Source organism: Mauremys reevesii, linkage group 5, assembly GCF_016161935.1.
Source record: "Mauremys reevesii isolate NIE-2019 linkage group 5, ASM1616193v1, whole genome shotgun sequence".
NCBI lineage: Eukaryota > Metazoa > Chordata > Testudines > Geoemydidae > Mauremys > Mauremys reevesii.
In genome coordinates this window covers 45,353,697-45,370,951 of record NC_052627.1, presented here as the reverse complement: position 1 = coordinate 45,370,951, position 17,255 = coordinate 45,353,697, and the positions used below count along the sequence as shown (strand labels likewise).

The 17,255-nt window shown below is 39.9% G+C and overlaps 1 protein-coding gene across 12 annotated transcripts in view; it reads left to right on the top strand.

The window, feature by feature from the left end:
- Positions 1–17,255, top strand: part of SCLT1 (sodium channel and clathrin linker 1) — a 104,870-nt gene that overhangs the window by 13,919 nt on the left and 73,696 nt on the right. For 10 of the 12 annotated variants that reach the window (XR_005599013.1, XR_005599014.1, XM_039539957.1 and 7 more), the window contains exons 5-10: positions 2,685–2,757; positions 3,700–3,755; positions 10,096–10,231; positions 10,528–10,578; positions 11,548–11,670; positions 12,581–12,646. Coding sequence is in view for 10 of the 12 variants with exons in the window: in XM_039539957.1 (XP_039395891.1) it covers positions 2,685–2,757; positions 3,700–3,755; positions 10,096–10,231; positions 10,528–10,578; positions 11,548–11,670; positions 12,581–12,646 (505 nt within the window). In the remaining 2 variants the exon portion in view is untranslated. The remainder of the gene's footprint in view (positions 1–2,684; positions 2,758–3,699; positions 3,756–10,095; positions 10,232–10,527; positions 10,579–11,547; positions 11,671–12,580; positions 12,647–17,255) is intronic. The other 2 variants (XM_039539961.1, XM_039539958.1) reach the window with 1 other exon arrangement.

The following is a 17,255-nucleotide window of genomic DNA, read 5'->3' as shown; positions in this document are numbered from 1 at the left end:
GCATGGTTTTTGTTCATTTCATGCTCAATATACTCCTTATGATTATCACAATGTTCTATGCACTTTTAGCTGTTTGTTATTACATTTACTGTTGTTAGTACATGTTAGACAGGTTACCCCATTTTTCAAAACTGAGTTCAGGCAAAGGATAACTCAGTCTCCATATTGGGGAAGCTTCTTTACAAAACTTTGGCAGGAAAGCAGCCAACAGACATTTGGAATTAGTTCCAACTGGCTCCTGTAGAGCTACTTGCACATGCCAAGGTTCTGAGATGTCTTTAGAAATTAAATTAGTCTGAGCACCAGTTGCTCAGGGGATGTCCATTTATAGAGACAGTCAAGGTGCAGTCTTTTTGCGCAGCGTTGGATCAAGGCAATTGGATCAAGATCACCAGCAGCTGTAAAGAAATTAAAGACTGTTAACATCTAGTCACTTACCTTAAACATCATGGCGTTCCTGAGTTCCAACATCTTACCTTTGGGACCAGTCGCCAGGACCCTGAGGACTCTCACTTTTGGGTCCCACTATTTTAGCTTCCAGATCCTGGGAGCCCGTGGATCATCTGCGACGATAAATGTATCTTAACCTCTTTCCTGCCAGTTGAGAGAACCTAGAGCAGTGTTTTCAAACATTTTTTCTGGTGACCCAGTTGAAGAAAATTGTTGATGCCCATGACCCAGATGAGCTGGGGATGAAGGGTTTGGGGTGTGGGAGGGGCTCAAGGCTGGGGTAGGGGGTTGGGGTGCAGGCCTTGGGCTCTGGGATGGGGATGAGGGGTTTCAAGTGAGGGGGCTCTGGGTTGGGGGGGCTCAGGGCTGGGGATTGGGGTGCAGGCTTACCTCAGGCAGCTTCTGGCCAGCAACACAGTGGGAGTGCTAAGGCATGCTTCCTGCCTGTCCTGGCACCGCTGACCACACTGCGCCCTGGAAACAGCCAGCAGCAGATCCAGCTCCTAGGCGGAGGCGCGCACAAGCAGCTCTGCATGGCTCTTGCCCACAGTTTCTGGCCAATGGGAGTGTGGAACTGGTGCTCAGGGCCAGGGCAGCGCGCAGCGCCCCATGCCCCGCCGCCCCCACTGGTTCTAGGAGCTGGACCTGGTGCTGGCCGCTTCCGAGGCGCAGCGTCAGAACAGGTAGGGACTAGCCTGCCTTACTGGGCAGCACCATCAACAGGACTTTTAATGGCCTGTTCGGCGCTACTAACCAGAGCCGCCATGACCCAGTACTGGGTCATGACCCACAGTTTGAAAACCACTGACCTAGAGACAGTGAAGTATCTTGAGGTATTCTTTTGTTCAGTTGTTGCCAAGGTTCAAGTCAGTTGGAGCCCAAGTTTTATGCTCACCTCCATTAAACCACAACTCACTTGTTACTTGGTCAAAGTTCATGATTTTTCTCTCTTCCCATTGTTACTGCTCTTAAATTTTTTGTTGTTGTTTTGGAAAAATACTCTCTCTTTTGTCCACTACACCACACAAGGGAGGTGGGAGGCATACCAACTTCTATCTAACCCCAGGTGATGGATCTTTTCACCCCTTAGGATCTTGCTGCTGAAACCAGAATTGTTGCTGGCCTATGTACTCTGAGTTTCAGGTTAACAACAGTATGTGTAAAAACTCCAGCCTGTTCACAAAGTTTGATCTTATGTTTAAGGAAGTTGACTGGAACTTGGGAGTTACAAGTTCACTATCTATCTCTTCCACTGACATCCTTTGTCACTTTGGGCAAATTGCTTAATAGTTCATGTCTCTTTTCCTGTCCATAATACGGAGATAAGGATGGGTTGTCTGTTTAGTTTATAAAGTTTGAGGCAAGTATTTGTACAGTGAATAGCACCAGATGGCTTCAGTCTCTGTTGAGGTCTCTAGGCACTGCTTTATCTGAATAGAAGAAAAAGTAAAATAGTTTATTTAGGAGAATTAGTATCAATTAGAATCGTAGGACTGAAAGGCACCTTGAGAGGTCTTCTAGTCCAGTCCCCTGAACTCAAGGCAGAATTACGTATTATCTAGACCATGCCTGACATGTGTTTAACCTGCTCTTAAAAATCTCCAATGATGGAGATTCCACAACCTCCAATAGGCAGTTTATAGAAGGATCTCTCTCTCTCTCTCTCTCTCTCTCTGTATATATGACTTCATATAGACAGTGGGGCAAACTGAGTAGTGATTTTTAAACATTAGTGCAAATTGCTTGTGGTTGCAAATTTGTCAGTAAGCAAAAGAACTGTAGTAGGAAAAAACTATTAGGAAGAAAAATAAAGTGTGTGAATTAAGGTGCATTATTTTACACCCTCTTATAGTTGATGTTCCTGCTTTTTTTTTCTTGCACATACAGAAGTACAGTTTATGGTCTGTTAAATTTTAATATTTCCCTTTTCTAGTGTTTCACTATATAATGTTGCCTTAACATCACTTTTGCAGTTAAAGTAGCTTAATTCTGATATCCGAAAACTCAGTTTTGCAAATGCACTTGAACTTTGAATGACTTTTCTTTAAGTTGAAAAATAACCAAAGGTTGTTCATTTATAGTTCCATCAGGAAGTAGAGAAAAACATTTTTATTTTAATATGTTTGGCTCAGGTTGAATAATAGTTTGATATGGGCATTTCTGTAAAACCTGGTAACTACCAGAACACTGCAACAACTATAATTATGTATCTTGTGCATTTCTTTCACTTTTAGCTTACTGTCCCCTCTAATTGCTGAGTATGATAAACATCTGGAGGAAATGAGTGAACAGCTGCAGTACTATCGGGTATGAATCATACCACGGGAAAGGTTTGATTGTATTTATTAAAAGAAAAAACGTGCAATTGAATGTAAAGTGTTCATCTCTATATATTCATTTAAAAATTAGGAAATAAAATTTTAAGTACCAGTATTAAGAGGAACTAAGTTAATACAAGATGGGACTGTAAAACTTGAAAATGAAGTGTTTGCTTCAAAATTAAACACCAATGTTCTTATAATCTGAAGACAAAGTAGACCAGAAACTAGTTTATAGCTTTGTACATGGTGTGCCCAAATTACAACCTTCTAGAATTACATTAATTTTAGAGCACTGTGGCTGCCATCAGTAGTAATATTTCAGTCCTCTAATACTAATAGCTTACAGCACTATTTTCTGGCGAAGGAAACTAGCTTTTAAAGTTTTATTAGGATACTCACCTTTTTGAAGGGAGAAGTGGATGTTTTATGAAAAGAAATTGAATATGCCAAACCTGCCCAATATGTTGTCTATGCTCTTGGAAATAGCATTGAGAGACTAAATATACCCGTTGACATATTCCTAATGTGGCAGCAGGTAGCAGTGGCAAGAATCCTATTTTGTGAAATATTAGTTTGTGTTCTTCAACTGAGTTCATGACACAGGAACATCAACATTAAACTCTAAAAAACCAAATTTAGTGATGACTTTGCTACTGTTGTAACTGTTCACTTGTAACACTATAAAATGTTTGTGTAACATTTATGCAAGATTTTTATTGCATTATAAAACTTGTATAATCTACCCATTAATTCTCTTGCAAAAACAAAAATCACTTTAATACAATTGTCCATCTTTAAACATAGCTAGTCAGAAATAAAAATTATTTTTTTGAAAGTTAAAGGAATGGTATTTCAGTGTGTGATTTTTACTGCTTAAAGGCCCTGTGATTTAAATGTAAAATTTCACTGTCAAATTTTACGTTCTCAGACACAGATGGGTGAGATGAGACTAAAACTTGAACAAGTCACCAAGGAAAATGAAAGGTAAATTATTTGATTGACTAACATTACTAAAAACTTTACATTTCTAAATATTAAAAGTATTCCTAGGGACCTGAAGATAAACCTCTCAATCTGTGTACTGTGGCCAAAATTTTCATACTTGCGTGTTTTAAACTTAACTTCTTAAGTGTTAAAATATGTGTTGAGGCACCCAGGTTTGGAAATTTGGGCTATGTATATACATAACAAGGAATAATACAAATTTTGATTGTTTAGAAGTCAGTGTATACATTTCTTGTGTATTGTGCAAGGTGTGTATTTTCAACTGTACATTTTTTAAATATGCATATGTTAAAGGACTTGTGATGTTTGTAATTAAGGAGAATAGACTCGAGAATTGCTGGTCTTTCTCCTGCTTCTCTTAATAGCAGGTTGTCTCTTCCTGGATCTCTGTTTCCAATGTATGCTGGCTTCTGGGATTCTACATTTGTTCCCATCTTCTCACCCCTCCACACACCTTTTGACACTAATTTTTACACTATTAATGTTCCCAAAAAATACAGATTACAGGTGCAGTCTTGCAAATATAAATGTAGTATTTGCTATCCATTAAAGTCAGTGAGCCTACTCATGAAAGTAAGAGCTATACACAGCATTATGTACCTTAATTTTCACTGTTTATCCTCTTAGTTTTGACTTCTTGCTCCAACACTAGGTTAATTCAGGCCACAAATCTATCTGCTAGTACCTCTATCATCACCCACATTCTGGTGGTGTCTCACCAGGTGAATGAGGGGGAAATCTACCGTGGGCACAGATTCTGGGTCATGACCAGGTCCAGGTTGAACCTTCAGTCTCACTGTATATGGTGCCTTCCCTGCCCCCAGCTCTGTTACCAAACCTATCTTTTGGTAGGAGGTTGAAATAGAGTATGAGTTCACTTCAGAGCTCTATTAAAGCCTTTCTTGATTAGTCAGCAGTTAGTCAGTCAGCCACATTAACAAAATTTAAGTGGGTGACAAATTCAACCGAGATGCTTAAATCAGAAAATAAATTCAGTGCTCATATTAAGAGAAATATTGGTGTTGAGAAAAATGCTTAGCTGGCATCCTAACTGGACCCTGTCATGTCCATTTTATTAATACCTTTGTAATTACAATAAATGTAGGATGTACTTTTCAAGAGTGATATGCTTTACATAAAAATACATGTTCAGTTCATTTCTCTTGGAGGACATAACATACCCCGATGTATTCAACTTCCAGCATTCTTATGTTAGTGTGCAAGTATTTTCTGATAGCTGGTAATTGCTAATAAACTAATAAGACTGAAAATCAGAGATGATAGACCAGCAGAAACTGTTCGTGGTAATCTAAGAAAATCACTGTGGTATACGCTCTCTCAGTGACCATTGCTGTGCTGTAAAGTAATTCAGTTTCGTTCACATGATGTCTTATTGCATAAATATAAGCTGTTTTCAGTGTGACAGGTGTGCAGGGTGAGAGAGAATCAAGCATGTAGTTTATTACATGACAGATTTTCTCCACTTCAGTTGTAGAATTTACATTTGTTTTCCCAGGTATGCATATTATGTGCAAATCGTTATATTTTAATATCTGATAATCAACAGAATATCTGGCCTTCAGTATACAGTATCACTTTAAATGGTGACATTTTTTATCAGCTATGAAGGAACTCTGAGAGCTGAGAGAGCAAAGAGACAAGGAAATCCAAGAGGTGGCTCAGGGGGGCAGGAGAGGGCCAGTGCAAATTGAAACAAATGAATAATTAAACTATTTACACAAGCCCCTGCTTGACTTAGTATGTAGCAGTCACTATGACATTTCTGCTGATTTTGGTGTAAAACTGTATTTACTAAGTGGTTATATTTGATGTATATGCATACATAAGTTAACTTGCCTTTTAACTCTAAGTATTTTCAGATACTGCAGCTGGAGCTGGGACTCCTTGCCCATTTTTGTGGTTTAAAAAAAAAGACTTAAGTATGTTTCTCTCTCCTATTGCTGTGTGAGAGGCCCACATATAGAAGAGGAGTAGACTAAAGTATGCAGGGGAAACAGTTTAACTGTAAATTTTCAGGATTTTTAATCTTGTGCATATGTAGATTTTTCTGTAACTTTTGTTATACTAATCTTGGGCACTGCTTGTAACAGTAAATACAAGTGAAATATAAGTGGGATTTGAGTTGACTGTGTCCCTGTATGTCTTAATTCTTCAAAAGAGAGGAGCAGGGTTACTTATGATTATCAGAGTAACTTTGGAAACCTACCCTTTGTAAGTGAGCAGTACAATAAAGATACTGTGTAACTGAAATCTATTTTTATAAAGTATTTATACTACTATTTCATGAAGTTTTTCCCTCTCTGTATAGGCAGACAACTGCCATTAATGACAATGGGAATTATGCTAATCTATTAAATCATTTAGCACTTCTCATTATCAAAATGCTTTTCAAACAGAAGAGAATAGTCTTCTAAAACTTTCGGTTAATTTTAAAGCATTTGCAGAAATATTCAAATATTAGGATTCTTTAACAGGGCTTGAAAAAAATCTATTCAGAAGTGCTAAATTATTAACTGCCTCAATGGGGGTGGCCCAGCACTAGTTGATTTGGGGTGGGGAGCAGCATTAATTGGAGGCCCAGAGTACAACCAGCTGTAACCTGGGGTCTTTAGACCCAAACAATGAGGGATTCCCAAACTAAGAGATTGAAGGGGTCTGATTCAGGGCACCTGTGTATTTGGCTAGACTCAGTCTTGCCGCAAACAGATTTGGATAAACTTTAAGGCCTGTTAATTGATTTTGACAGACACTTAAGATAAATTTTATACGTATGCAGTTGGATGTCTATCATTCCAGTGTCTCTGGGATGAAGAGGGGATTACAAATCTAAGGCCGAATCCTGCTGCTCTTAATAATGCTAATAATCATAATAGACATGAATAAGGTCTGTGGTATCTATTTTTTACTATACAGTTGGTCAGGAGTTTATGTAGCACTTACATATCTTTCATCAGTTGATTTACCAACTCCAGTAGACATGGTAGTGTGCAAAAAAAGTATTGTAGCACAGGGAGGCCTAGAATGGGCTAGCTGTCCCAGGTACAAATCTGCCCAGACCCTGTGGGTATGTACATGGGGCAGCTAGCCCAGGCTTCTGCTGCCCATATTACCGTGGCTACATTATTACTTTCTGCATGCTTGATTTACCTCCCTCTCCATAGATGCAGATGGGGGTGCACATTTGTATCCTTCTGCACCAGCTGCTGCACACTACATGGCATTCATTTTCTGGTGGGGGCAGATACTGTCAGTCATTGTCCTCCCCGAACTGTTCCATCAATGGAGGACAGCCTTACATCACAATCAGTGATCCACGGCAGCCTGGCAAATCACTGCATCCCCAGACATGGTACCTTTCCTATCCTTATCTACCTAGCCAATGCTAGCCACTTTTGGGGCTTTGGTGGCTAAGGCCATCAGGCAAAGCAGGGTTTGTGAATGCCTTGTGCAACTTCAGTTCTCTTCAAAGCAGGCAGGTACAGCATCAGGCCAGATGTTTTCAAGCAGTTTGTGCAAACAACTAGTTCTCACAATACTCCTTTGAGGCAGGTTTTATCATCCCCATTTTATGGATGGAGCATCTGTGTTGGAAATTACTTACCTAAGGCCTTACAAAAAATTAGTTGTGAGGTGGAACTAGAATTGAAGTGTGTAGTTCCCACACAGTGCAGGCAATTTTGTACTGAGGATGGCCGGCCCCTGCTGCTGCTGGCTGTGCTACTGCAGCTATGCTTATATTTTCACCGTGCTAGCTCGATGAGCGCTAGCTTGAGTATGTCTGTTCAAGATGGGAATATCAGTGCTAGCTCCAAGTGTAGGTGTAGCCTAAATGAGTCTCTCTCTGAGAGTTGGCTTTTCCTCAATAAGGTCTTAAAATCATAGATTATCAGGGTTGGAAGAGACCTCAGGAGATCATCTAGTCCAATTCCCTGCTCAAAGCAGGACCAACACCAACTAAATCATCCCAGCCAGGGCTTTATCAAGCTGGGCCTTAAAAGCCTCTAAGGATGGAGATTCTACCACCTCCCTAGGTAACCCATTCCAGTGCTTCACCACCCTCCTAGTGAAATAGTGTTTCCTAATATCCAACCTAGACCTCCCCCACTGCAACTCGAGACCATTGCTTCTTGTTCTGTCGTCTGCCACCACTGAGAACAGCCTACCTCCATCCTCTGTGGAACCCCCCTTCAGGTAGTTGAAGGCTGCCATCAAATCCCCCCTCACTCTTCTTCTGCAGACTAAATAACCCCAGTTCCCTGAGCCTCTCTCCATAAGTCATGTGCCGCAGCCTCCTAATCATTTTCATTGCCCTCCACTGGAGTCTCTCCAATTTGTCTATCCCTTCTGTAGTGGGGGGACCAAAACTGGATGCAGTACTCCAGATGTGGCCTCACCAGTGCAGAATAGAGGGGAATAATCACTTCCCTCGATCTGCTGGTAATGCTCCTACTCATACAGCCCAATATGCTGTTGGCCTTCTTGGCAATGAGGGCACACTGTTGACTGAGATCCAGCTTCTCGTCCACTGTAATCCCCAGGTCCTTTTTGGCAGAACTGCTGCTTAGCCAGTTCGTTCCCAGCCTTCCTAAGTGTAGGACTCTGCACTTGACCTTGCTGAACTTCATCAGATTTCTTTTGGCCCAGCCTCCAATTTGTCTGCATCACTAGGCCTCGTCTCTCAAACATAGTCACACTTACACTAATACACAAACTAATTAATCCATTTCTCTCACAGGCAAGCAGGGAAGGAGGATTTATTTTATTTTTAAATGCTTGTGACGTGCTTCATAACGTAGTGAGGGGGCTAATACCTCAGTTCTTCTTGGCAGTTACAAGGACTGCCACTCAGACAGAGTGGGACAATTTACGTGAGGGAGATTATCTAGTAGGAAAAGCACCACAAGATAATGCTGCAAACGCTGCCTTAGCTTTTGGAAAAAAGCAAGAGTCAAAATGTTGTACTTTTAGAAGTTTGATCAATTTCACATAAAATTGATCTATGATTTTAGTCATTCTATAACTTCCAAACTTTAGTTTTAAAATGAAGTTGCTAGTGGTCTCAACTGCAGTCACTCTGGTACCTTGCACAGTCACTCAGTAATCTTTGGAGATTAGAAATCATGTTCATTTCAATGGCAAGCTCAAAGATCTACCTCTAGCCTTGCAGAGCTCCCATTCTTCTCCATTGGATAACAATTTTATATTTAAGCATATGCTATGATTTAAAAGCACATCCGTCCTGCTTTCACAGAGAGCAATTCTGATCTCTTGACTAAATGTACAACTACTGCAGAAATTATGTTTACTGAAGATATGAAAGCCTTTGATTTTTCCCCCTGATGTTTTAGTTATAAATAATCAAAGCATAAATTGTAAAACTCCTAGAAAAGCACCTGAAACTTTGAGTTTAATCTAGTTCTTGTTTTCCCTGCCCCCCAGTCTTTGGCTGATTTAAGAGTAAGTGTCTCTACATGCATGCGCTTCCATGGAGGAGGAGGATGGATAAGAGGCAGCAAATATGTGCTAGTATTCATGAGGAAGGGGGTTAAAATGGAGACTCAGATTAGATTCATAATACCACTGTTCTTCTACAATGTTAGTCTCAATGACAGGCAAAAATTTATAAAAGCTGGCGTATATGTACAACAAAAATGCTTGCAAGGCTATAGACTTTATTTTTAATAGCTGAACTTCTGGATGAAATAACCTTAGGACTTCTGTAGATGGGTCTTTAGTTTGCACCAGAGAGGTGTAAGATTTAGTCCACACTCGCATGTCATTCACCGACTGGCCTGTATGGACTTGCTGTTGCTCACTAAGAATTCCCTAGGGCAAATTAATGTAGGCCCATTTCAAACATTGTCAATACGTATTAGGGAAATTTTAGTGCACACAATCAGGGTGCACATGGGCTAGTTAGTCACGACTAAAAATGTATACTCCTCCGGCATGGACTAATGCACCATGTAGACAAGCCTTTAGTGTTTAATGAGTTTCTTCTGGAGAGGAAAGCAAGGGTCTTGTATGAATCTGTTACCTCTTTGAGAAGATTAAACCATTTTACGATTTCTAACGTAATTTATAGTGAAATTCATGCATTTTAAATTAGTCTTAATTTTTATAATACACAGATAAACAGTAATTCAAAATATATTTTCAGTGCACCTTCTAAATGTAATTGATAACTTGTTTTAAAGATTTAGTTTTAATCAATCAATTTTACATTAGTACTTACGCTACTCCAGATGTTTAGAAAATATTGTTGAAAAAACAATGGTTTACTGTATTTGTGTAACAGACTGCACGAGGAATTGAAAGAGGCTGTTGAGAAGCAGCTGGAGGCCCTTCCTTCTGGCACTCTCTTGGGGAGTGATGTGTTTGCAGATGAAGAAATAGTAAGAAACCTTCAAGATCAGTTACAACTAGCCAATCGAGTGAGTGATTTTAAAACACAGCTGCTATTTTATTTCTTTGGCTAATTCCCTGGCACATTGGGGAAAACATCTCCATCAGTTGGTAAGGAATCCCTCTTCAGAACCATATTATTTGGATTAGAAATATGAAAAAGTACTCAACTGGTTTTTTTTTTTTTGTTGGTTTTTTTTGTAACTTACCTACACTGATACTTTTGATTACCGGTCTGAAAGAGTTTGGAGTTTTGCACTCAGTTTGTTTTGTACTAATTCCTAATTACTATATTGATTTTTTTTTTCTTTCAATTCCCAACTAGAAAAAGGAAATAGTGATGAGGCAAGATAGCAAAGCCTTTCTACATCCATTGGTGAATATTTCAAGATGTATTTTCATCATTTTTGGCAAATACTAGTCAAAAGATGGTAAATGTGAAATAACAAATTTTGCATTGTTTGGAAGGTAGAAAATCAGAATCTAATGCTAGAAAAGGCTAGATTCTCTAGTCTAAGATTATTACTATAACAGGCCGATGTCCTATCTCTTGTACACAAAGACCAAATTCTGCTGTTGCATAGGTGCAGCTCCTATAATTTCACTGGGTGCTGATCCATGTAATTGAGAGCTTATTTTAGCTATTTGAATCAAATAGGCTGGTATGTTGAATCAGGCAGTCTCAGAACTCTCGGTAGAAGCCACGTGTCAATTCTAATTTAAACTTCTGAAAAGAGCTACTCCTTTTTTAAAAAAAAAAAATAGCAGAACCTATTAATCTGTTCAGATCTTTAAAATGACAGGGTCATGTTAAGTCACACTTTCTTGAAATGTTTTTCACTTCTCTAAAGTTGGTATTTTGTGAATAGAGTCAAAAATGGGATTTCTGGCTTCAGTCATAGAACAGTGAATTGATACTGAATTCATCCTTTTAAACAAACACACCCCATCTTGAGTCTGCTTTTTGGAGACTGGGGAGGAAGAGAAAACTGCATCAGCAGACTTCGATGAGATCCATAAAAGTATCTAGAGAAATAAAATTCTGACTTCCCTATGAAAACTACATCCCTACCAATATAAGCCATAGCATAGTATAGCTGAGGGGATGCTTTGAAAAGCCGTGTGTGTGTCCTACGTTTTATTCAGTAAAAGAGATATCTAGTCATCACTGTATCTTGATAATGGTGAAAGAAGAGAAACAGGAAGTCACATTTACAATAGTTATATTAAGTTTCTTTAATATAAAGGAAAAGGTCCCTCTTTTTTAAATATTGTACATTACGATAAACATGTTCTGGTAAGAGAACCTTCTATATAATCTGCTTTTTGTTTTTAAACCTTCTAGGAAAAAGAGCAAGCACTAGAGCTCTGGCAGACAGTATCACAGGAACTAGATCAACTCCAGCAGCAGTACCAGGGGCACATGACTGAAGCACAGATTCATGTGGTAGAAAGGCAAAAGCAAAAAGTAATTTTGATTGTATTGTTTCTTTTGGCAAATCTTTGTAATCTGGAGAAATTCCAGGGCAGTAAGTAAGGCAAATTTAAAATGGTGTATATCACTACTTAGCTATCTGCCACCAAATGTATTATAACAATCATCTAAATATTAGTTAATGGTCAGAGGCAATTGTAGATTTATCAGGTGCCACTTTTTTTTGTTCTAATCCATATTGTACAGTTAAGCTATATTTCATGTGTCCATTGACAATCAGATGGGGCATGCATATTGCAGTAGGTGTGTGTGTATATAAAGAACTACAGTGAGCTAGAGCAAGAATCAGTCATGTGGTTCTTCAACACCCTTCAAAAATAAGTTCATATTTATTTATTTTTTAAAAAGTTCACTTCATACCTCTGACTGCACTGTTTAATTAGTGGTCTGTGGGCTAAATCGCAGCAGGGTGCTATATGTAGCTACCTGCTAGGAAATCGAAACTCAGCAAAGTGAATATGGAGTAGAAAGCATTGTTCTTTTTTTTTTTTCCCCACATAACCTGTGAGAGAGCTGCTCTGCAGATCCTTTGTGACGAGTTGTAGAGAGGGTGTTCTGGAGTCGGGAGTGATCCAAATGTTTATGCATGTTTGCATCCTGCTAGGTTTGTACCCATTTAGGAGGGAGGCATTATGTGACTGCTTAGAAATTGACCCTAAGGCTTTACCCTTTTTTCAGTAGTAAATCTGTGATGTACCCAAAGATTTACCAGGTTAGATCCCACTAATAATCTAACTAAAATACAAAAAATTAAAGTAACGTTGACTGCATAAAACATAACATCTAATTTGTTGAAAATACTTTCAGTTGAATTTAAAATGCCTTTAGGATAATTACAAGCCCTTTATGATGATGATTACAAGCTCTGTATTTCCTATTTTAGGATCAGTTGGCTGGCTTTCAACAACTGACTGAGCAACTTCGATTAGCCAACGAGAAAACACAGTTGGTAAGTGATTCCATCTGGACAGTGCATTCATATTTTCAAATATTAAATGGTTAGTTTAGGGGTATCAGGGTACTGTACTTACCACAGGTGGCACCTACTCCTGGCTGTTCTGGGGATTAGCTCTCTTCTGGGTCCGATGCCTCCCCTTGCAGTCTGTCTCCTTCCCATTGTCCTTTCTCTCATTCTGCAGCCCCTCTCTCCCTCCGAGAACTGCAGCTTTCTCTTCATGACTCAGCCCTCCAGCCAGGTCACTGTGTGGTTTCCCCTTCTGGGGTATAGGGGGTCAGTGGACCTGCTGTCCAGGCAATGTGAATGCATCAGTGGCTGGCAGGGGAATCCAGGCTCACCCAGTACTCCAGGTTCCAGCCCAGAGACCCTACAACATGCAGCAAAGGTCTGTTCAGTCTCCAACCTGGCTGCTCCCTACCCATCTCTCACAGGCTTTCTTCTCTACCCTTCTCTTGTCTGAGTATGCCCTTCCCTTGGTTCTCTAATGCACAGAAAATGGCTATGGATTTCTTCACTGTAGCCATTTTTGTTACCAGCTTCCTGGCTTTATACTAGCCCATCCCACAACTGCTCACCTGAGCTTCATCTTCTAATGAGGGTTTGCTTCTCCAGCCTAATGCCCTCATGTGCGGCCTATCATTCTAATTGACCCTTTCTCAGCTTCATTAACCCTTTCAGGATTAGTGTGGAGTGAATGTCCCATCACAGGGGATCACCAATAAAGGAAAACATAAAGACACCAGACCTTACATGTCTGGTAACATGACACACAACATGCTGTCCTTGGATAATGTCACATAATTTACAAGCAATTGGACCTTATCATAAATTGTCTTAATTGGTGTTTTTACTCTTGAAGAACACCTTACTGTATAAACTAGGTTGTGTTACTCCCTTCCCCAGTAACTAATCTAGTGAGTAGCCCATCCCAGAAAGCCTTTACACGTGAAGTTATCTTCCTTCCTTCCTTCCCTCCCTCCTGTATCTACCTTATGAAAAGAGCATAGGACTTGTCCTACGTATAATATGGAGCCTGTGTTATCCATGTTCTTCCCTTTTCTAAACTTCAGAGTTTGTTTAATACAGATGGAAGTGTTCAAAAAACAGATTCAATCCTATTTCTAAAGTTAGCTAAACTTTAGTTTGATTACTTCAAAATTGTTGGCCTTTGTGACTTGACCAAGACCGCAGATGGAGTCTGTCAGAGCTGGGAGTTGTCCTTTATTCTCAGTCCTGACGGCTGTACTGACTTTCATACTGCTGACCACTCTTGGCTGCTCAGCAGAGAAGTTTTTTCAGCCACAGCCAGCCAGCTGGTAAGACCAGCACAAGCTTCCTGTGCAATCAGCAGTAGCCTGTTCAGCACTGCCTTGTGAAAGGGTAAACTGATCTTGGAGTCCACCAAAAAATCCAGTGATCTGTGGCTCTCTTTTGGATGCCAAGAACCATCCTCGGGTGGTTGTTGGGTAAACAATAATTTGTGATCTTTAGGAGAAATTGGTGACAAGCTTTCACCCTAGTGTATAGTTTGCATTATGTTAAATTTGAGTCTTGAAAATGTGAACATCTTCTCAAGGAAAAAGCAAGAAAATTATTTTGTTTCAAATGAAAACTAAAATTGTCCAGCACATTTTAGGTCTCCCATAATTACAGGTCTCCCATAAGTACGCCAGTTCTGCACCACATTTACCAGTGTTTTATAAAGTTTGTCACTGATGACATTGATGTCCTTGCCATTTACAATCAATCTTTTTAGGATTATTTTTGGGTTATTATTGTGCTTCTGGGGCTTTGAAACCACTTTTTCCACTCTTGCATGTTGGCTTCTGCTCCAGTTAGCTTTAGGCCATGTTTTTCAAAAGTGGATAGTAATTTTGGGTGCCACATTTGACACACCATAAAGGGGCTTGATTTTTTCCAAAGGATGGGTGCTCAGCACTTCCTGAAAATTAGACTTCTACAAGGTCTCAGGTTGAGTACCCCAAACTTCTAGTCAGTTTGAAAATCTTGCCTTAGTGCATGGTTGAGCCATGGCTTTCTGGTTTGTAATTTGGCCTCATGATAATCAGTGGGTTTTTCTCTTTTCCTCACTCTCCTTAGTCCCCCATTCCTTTAAGAAAAAGGTGAGATCAAAGCCCACATGTGTTGAGAATCAAAAGTAATTGCCAGGAAGGAAATGCAGAGGGAAAATGGCGAGAGATAGGCAAGGGAGAGAGAAACAGGAGGATGGGAAAGGAAATGAAGTAAAGGGAAGAAATAGCAGTGGTTGTAAAGGTGAGCATATCTTCCTACAGACTAATGTTAAACGCAACAATAAGGTATGGAATAGATTATGTCTGGGGTTCGAAATGTGTAACTGCCTCCCAGTGGATGGACCCTGTGCCCATGTAATGCGATATTGAGTTCTTTGGGGCTCCACATGGATTAAAATGTCAGTTTACCTGGTGACAATTACAGGATCAGAGCTCGAAAGTTCAGTTACTACATAAAAGCCATATTCTATCCTAGGTGTTCATGCAAACCTCCTGTTGATGTCAGTGGGAGTCCTTGTGATGGTTCTTAGGACATCGAGGACTATGAGTCACCTTGTTACCCCCCCAGCTTCCAGTGTGAGGGAGACTTGCTGGTGCTTAATTGCTTGTCAGCTCCCTGACACCAACTGTCTGTTTGCTACCCATACAATCTACTCTGGGCTATGTCAACTCTGACTTTGCCTTGCAGGATAACAATAGGTATACACAATCTCCTTTGAAGAGTTCCCCCTGTAATGTCCAGCCCCTTATCCACTGAACACTCACAGATATACCAGGTTTGCTGTTCCTAAAGGAACAGTGTACACACTAGCTTGATTGAGTCAGCTCAGGATCAGCACCTTGTATAATACCACAGCACTGAGATATATTTATAGTGAAAACAAAAAGTTTTATCATAAAAGGCTCTAGATTCAAGAGATGGTGAGAGAGGATAATGGACACAAAAGAATTACATATAAAACAAAATCATAATGTGATTTCTAGAGACTAAATTTAACAGACTAACCTTCTGTCTAAAGAAGTTTCTCTTACTCAAATGTCCTTTGCAGCCTTTCAACCAACCCTGATTGAGATCCCATTTTCATACTACCTGATTACTTCCTAGGTGCAGGATAAAGAGATGTCTTCCTTGCCTTCTCTTTATATTCCCCAAAGTTCATTGTATATACCTCAGAATCAGGATGACCCCTGTAGTTTCTCTTGCCTCCATACTGATTTCACATCCCCTGCTGAGTTGGTATGTAGCTGTACAGCTATAGTGTTGGCTTACAGTGCCTAATTTATGTATGAATAGGTGAATAAATATCTCTTGTGTGACAGAACCTATTTTGTCAACTCTGGATTGATACAGACTTTAGAAATATATTTTCGGCATTCATGCGTAACTCCTAACATAGTATCTATACATAATATCATTGTGAAATGTAACGAACAGTATGACCCTGGCTTTCATTTAAGACCTCACATGATGATATTCTTTGGTGAACCAGAATGTACATACCAGGATTAGAATATTCCCATAATCCCATTGGCATTGAGAGGTTCATGGGTCATAGTTAAGGCTATGTTTTAGTCATGGATATTTTTAGTAAAAATCATGGACAGGTCACGGGCGGTAAACAAAAATTCACAGCCCATGATCTGTCCATGACTTGTACTATATACCACTGACTAAATCGTGGGTCCTGGGGGCGCTGTGGGTGCTTGGGGGGGGCTCACAGTTCAGAGGCACTACAGGTGCTCTGCAGGGGGTTGTGGTGTGTGGCCCGGGACCCCCACCAGCGCTGGAGTGGCCAGTGACATGCGGCCTGCTGCTACTGCAGGGGGGCGGGGGAGGGAAGGTGTGGTGACCCGAGATTGCCTTAGCAGCCGTCGGTGCGGCTGGCCCATGGGCTGCTGAAGCTCCTCAGGCAGCCCCGGAGCCAGCCGCACCAGCTGCTGCAGAAGTCATGGAGGTCCCAAAAAGTCAGGGAATCTGTGACCTCCTTGACAGACTCTCAGCCTTAGTCATAGTCCCATTATAGGCTGAGGATGTTAGGTTTACTAGTGTTTTTTACCTCCATCCACAGACCATTATTAAAATTGAGATTTGGCTTTTTCCACAAAATATGTTTGATGCTTCTTTTTAAACTACACTAGTTAAATATTATAAAATGTCTGTAAACAGAAATCACCTGAAGCTTAAGTAATGTTCATATAATGTTTTGTGATGTTCCAAAAATTTTTATATAACTTCAAATAGTTATCTAGTGAAAAATATTTTTGGTTTATATAGCAAATAGATGACTTTCTAATTTAATCAAGCCATAATTTAAGAGAAGAGCTTAAACTGAGAGTTTGAAATTCTTTAAAGATAGTATTTTCTGTACCTCTAGTCACAGTAGTTAGTCTACCTTAACAGGATACCTGATAAAAGAGTAAGTGTGTTAATGAATAAGCTCACATAAAATAAGCAATAAATTGATTAAAGAGAATAAATGAATGAATCTGCATGCCTGCTTTCATTAGTGAACATACTAAGTGTCAGATAAAGGAGACACCATATAACAAGATTTTGCATTTAAATA